General features: G+C 40.2%; 1 protein-coding gene across 1 annotated transcript; it reads left to right on the top strand.

Annotated features, from left to right (window-relative positions):
• The first annotated feature begins 653 nt into the window (after nucleotides 1-653).
• Nucleotides 654-3,225, top strand: LOC128890390 (3-hydroxyacyl-CoA dehydrogenase type-2-like). The gene is made up of 4 exons (XM_054148828.1): nucleotides 654-668; nucleotides 757-918; nucleotides 1,959-2,385; nucleotides 3,026-3,225. Exons 1-4 carry the CDS (start codon nucleotides 654-656, stop codon nucleotides 3,223-3,225), a joined length of 804 nt encoding a protein of 267 aa, XP_054004803.1.
• The last annotated feature ends 1,707 nt before the right edge of the window (nucleotides 3,226-4,932 follow it).

Genomic DNA, 4,932 nt, shown 5'->3' with positions numbered 1-4,932 from the left:
CTGTTTCATCGTTAGAATCGTCATTTCAAACGTTTCAAAATAAACCGATGGATTGAGAATTCTAGAGGTACAGCGAACAATCGGTGAGTCACAAGCACACGTTTCAGTCGATAAGCATCGAACACTAAAAGGAGCATCATAAATCGTTGCGTTTTTGTGTTTCGTAAAGGACATCTCCGTCATCTTTATATGTATGTACATATATCTCTAGAACAATACAACTCAGACAACGTGATTTCTGAGTTACCACCATGAAGGAATTTCGGTAAAGGATTCTGTATTAATCATAAAAGATGTTCTAACTTAATTCAGATGTGGATCACTCTTCATGTTTCGATAAAATTCCACCTTGTATAATAATGACACTTGTCAGTTGTCGTGTGACACTTGATCACTGATGCTCAGAGTCAATGTTCTTTACCTACATTATTTGTCTGATAAATCTTGTTTTACTGGAAAATAGTGCAATGTAATGTTCACTCGAGAAGAGAACGCTGGGAATTGCTCGATTAATTCCAGAAGATTTTCAAAGTTTCTTTCAGAATGTCCAAAGTACTCTACTAACTTGAAATCTTCTTAGATCGAGAAGAAGTTAAGGAACAAGGGAAATTCAATTTCAACCTCAGGGAGCGTACCAACCGAGGAATGTCAAAATGGGAAAAATGCAGGTAAAGCGATGATGATCGCATCAATAATCAACGATTCTTCCCGTTGTGGATTGACGAAAGCGAATTGACGATTGAATATTATTTTCAGCACATCGTCGCCTACATAACGGGAGGCGCGAACGGTATTGGGAAGGCCATCGCCGAGAAGATTCTTTGTGGGGGTGGTAAAGTGGTGTTGGCCGATATATCTTGCAATGGACTTAAAGTTGCCGAGAAAATGGGCGAAAGAGCTCTATTCTCGTGTACAGACGTAAGTTGAGTCCCTCACAAAATTTCGTTCCATTTCCTTCACAGGAATAAACCGAGCTATTCTATCTAAAGTTATAAAATTAAAGTGTTGCAAATATTTTTTATTACTTCTGATTTTTATGAAGAGGTAATTCAAAGATACAGGTTTGATCACTTCCAGTCCGAGTATTAATTACCCCTGGATAAATAAATAGCTAAATGGCATACGTACTTTATTATTCAAAAATAAAATCTCAAAGTTCTCTTGGTAAACCTTCAACAATAAGACACTTCAATTGCAGTATTAACCATTTTATTCTCTGTACAAGTAGAATTTTCTGCCTGGTTACAAAGTCAGAGTTGTACTGATCTTCCCGAGCAACGGACATCTGATAGCTCATTTCTGCCTTCATTAAATCCCTCGGACCATTTGTGGACATACTTTCTGTTGTCACGCAGATTGTCCGATATTGGACAACTTCGTCTTTAAATTTCTAGGCCGTCAGCACTTTCAGCATTCGAGAATTTAATAACATCACGACTTTTTTTTCGATGTGGTTGTTCGTAGTACAGCAGCCATATTGACGGCTGAATGGAGGACAATATAAATTGATCAATGTTAAATATCAAAATTAAAATTCATTGAAGTAGAAGTGTTTATATATCTTCCCTCAACAGTACTGATGACACATATTAATAATATTGAAGGAATAGAGTCCCCATTGAAAACGTAAAAAGACTCGATTTTGTTTATATTGAATTTCCTGAAAGTATCGCGAAAATATGTCTTGTAAACTTTACGTCGATACGTAAAAAGTTACCGAAGCCATAATACTCCGAAGGGAGCGTCGCGGCCTTATCCCGAATGTCTCTTAAAACTTTAAACGCGTCCCTCTAAAAACCATCTTTTTCGTAGCTTTCACATCTCCGAAATCACTGAACCAGCCGGGTGGATGTAAAGTAGAGGTCTGTTTATAGCCTCTATCAAACTCCTCTAGATACTTTTAAATCTCTTCTCGAACGGTTTCCATATAAATTCCCAACAACGAAACCATTTTACAGGTGAGAAGCGAGAAGGACGTGCTAGAGAGCATGAAATGCACCAAAGAGAAATTCGGGGGAGTAAATGTGCTCGTGAACGCCGCTGCTGTCTTCGGAGCCGAGCCACTCTACGACTTCAAGCAGAAAAAGCCTCACTCGTCCGACCTGTACAGGTGTCTGTTCGACACCAACGTGTGGGGGTTGTTCAACGTCACCCGTCTAATGGTTGGCATGATGGCGGAGAACAAGCCAGACGCGCATCGGCAGAGAGGCGTTATTATCAATCTTTCGTCAACGGTAGCGTTCGACTCGCCACCAGGACACGTCGCCTACGGTGGTGCATCGGCAGCGATTGCAGGAATGACGATACCCTTCGCCAGAGGACTCGCGCAGAGAGGAATACGCGTTGTCGGCGTGTGCCCCGGTTTCATCGAGAGTCCCATGACAGGTAAATCGATGGGAAGCCTATGGTTTTCGAATTCTTTCTTGGTTACTGTAAAGATTGAATTAATGGAATATTGAAATTCGTAGAATTTTAATTTCAAGAAAACCTTGATTTATAAGGAACAGGAAGATTAATTTCTTTGGCATTTGATATTCCCTTTGGTTTCTTTTGTTTGAATTCACTGGTGATTTCAGGTATAAAATGTTGAAGTGTTTGATTACTTAGATCAAAATCATGGGCAGCGTAAACTACAAATAAAACACCTTAAATTGGGTAACATAAGTGAAACGATTACGAGAGAATGTACCTCGGTTCACGAAGGAAATCCAACATTAACGAGCTTCAAGAGAAACTAGGCTCAACACTTATAGCAAATACAATTAGAATTACAATACATGCTTCCAAGCAAACATGTTTCAGGGCAACGCAGTGAAGTTTGATTTTAATTTTAGAAACAATAGGTGTGCTCCAAAATTCACGATAGTAAAAGTTAATTCATATGCTCGAAATAAGAATTTTCATCTAAATTTCGAGAAAGCTCCCCTTAAATATGTAGTTATAACAAAATGATACAATATTTATTTTAAGTAGTCCTAACAAATCGCAGTCGCGGCTTCGTTTTCAAATAATCGCGTGCGTTCAGCTTCGTTGAAACCAGAAGAGAAGAAGTTGTGGATCACCATGAAGCTGACACCGAGGCGTTTTGGATGCAGCGAAGAAGTTGCTCATCTGATCCAAGCGTGCATCGAGAATCCTTTGATCAACGGTGAGAACATTCGCATCGATATGGGCTTCAGGTACAACCAAACTGGAGACGGCCAGCAAGAAGATGGGAAGTGTTAACTGTCGTTTCTGATGTAAATGAAACGTAAATACTTCTGTCGCAATTTTTTAATTGCGCGAACAAGGTGAATCCCATGTACAAAATATCGAAATTCAGCAACACTTTGAGATATCATGTGGTGGGTTGATGCGTAAGTGGTTGATTACAAATAGTGCTTAATGTCAGTTTGTACAGGGAAGTAAGCAGATAGAATTGACAAATAGAATTAAAGCTACGAAATGCTATCTATTCGAATTGCAGCTCTTGTTGAAAAAATGTTCTCTTGAAGGAAAACTGCACGTATGCATCAACTCTATACTAGCGTTTGCAGAGGTTCGAAACCCTTTTTATTTATTTCTGATAAGCTCGACGTCTCATCTCCACCGAGCTTTCATCTTTGAAATAGTTAAACATACCACTCTGAGAGGAACGCTTGTATCTTAAAAGATCTTCAACTAATAAATGTTTTCGCTATGTTATCAAACAAACATCGTCCTTCTTTGTACTACCCAGATCTTTTACTATGCATCCGAATTTACTTTGAAAAAAAAAATAACGAAATTTCGTTGACCCCTAAAACTAGACAAGGTCCCAACCGATATCGATTCGTGAGAAATTCGGATAGAGATATCGCGATAAAAATGATGCCTGGTAACCGTGGAGAGACGCGATCAGCTAACGGATTCTCGAGCACGTCCTGAAGACGGCGTCATCAGCGACGACGTGCAACCGCACCGCCACCTACTTTCACCCGGATGAAATTTATGTATGGAAATATCCGCGCGAGCATTACGCATGTAGAATATCACGACCAGCAGCTGGAGGCCCTCCCGTGACGACACTTCGTAGGAAAATGTATTTTAACGCTCACGATGGAGGCAGCAATGTGGAAATACGCGCTCGAGCGACCCTTTCCTTTCCCGCACCATTCGTTTTCCTCCACGGTCGCCATCCTCTCGCGAAACTCTCCGCCCGAACCCGCAGCAACCGGAGTCTCCATCGACAACCCTACAGGCATCACGAGAACTACATAGTCGAGGGTTTCTTTCATATTTCTACGTGTAGATTCGCGGCACAGAGGAGCGTTCCCGCGTCCTGGAACATCCTCATGTTTTATGCACACGCGATGACAATTTTATAAGGCGGGAAGCAGATTGTTACGGACGTCGGAGATGAGTCGGTCAGCCAAGACGTCATTATCGAGCATCGCGTAGCTTTCTCACCTTTTTTGCACCTGGACAGTTAAGGCGAATAAACAACGAATTTTATCGAGGACTCTGCGTAGCCTTCCTCTATTCCTAACCCTTGAAGGAGATTTTATTAGAATTCACAACAAACTCTATCTTTTGTAGTAAATAATAGTCTATCTTTTTTAGAATATCTGACATTTTTTTTGGTAGGAATGTAAGCTTTTCAAGTAGGAAATGATGATAATACACTCCACCAGTGAAGAGGTTGCGCTCTAAAACCTGAATATATTCTTTTTCCTCTAAATACTCGATGAAAATTCTATTGTCCAGGATCTACTAACCGTGTCGTTGGTGGTCTCACAACGCACAATTCGAGGAGATAAGGATTCCGTCGTATGTACATTGTAACAATATGCACAAGATAACGTCTGTCCAACTAACTAGATACTAATGTTAAAAGTCCTGTTCCCAGCTGTAAACTCGTTTTAAATAAAGCATTAGATAAAATGTTAAAAAACAGAATTTCAAGCGAACAAG

Source organism: Hylaeus anthracinus, unplaced genomic scaffold (assembly GCF_026225885.1).
Source record: "Hylaeus anthracinus isolate JK02 unplaced genomic scaffold, UHH_iyHylAnth1.0_haploid 12000, whole genome shotgun sequence".
In the NCBI taxonomy this organism is placed as follows: domain Eukaryota; kingdom Metazoa; phylum Arthropoda; class Insecta; order Hymenoptera; family Colletidae; genus Hylaeus; species Hylaeus anthracinus.
The sequence above is the reverse complement of the archived record's forward strand: the minus strand, read 5'-3'. Positions and strand labels throughout refer to the sequence as shown.

What these genes read in the sequence shown, in the direction of transcription:
- LOC128890390 (XM_054148828.1), top strand. An exon ending in CTCTATTCTCGTGTACAGAC is followed by an intron (nt 919 to 1,958) that starts GTAAGTTGAGTC and finishes ACCATTTTACAG; the next exon opens with GTGAGAAGCGAGAAGGACGT. An exon ending in CATCGAGAGTCCCATGACAG is followed by an intron (nt 2,386 to 3,025) that starts GTAAATCGATGG and finishes GCGTGCGTTCAG; the next exon opens with CTTCGTTGAAACCAGAAGAG.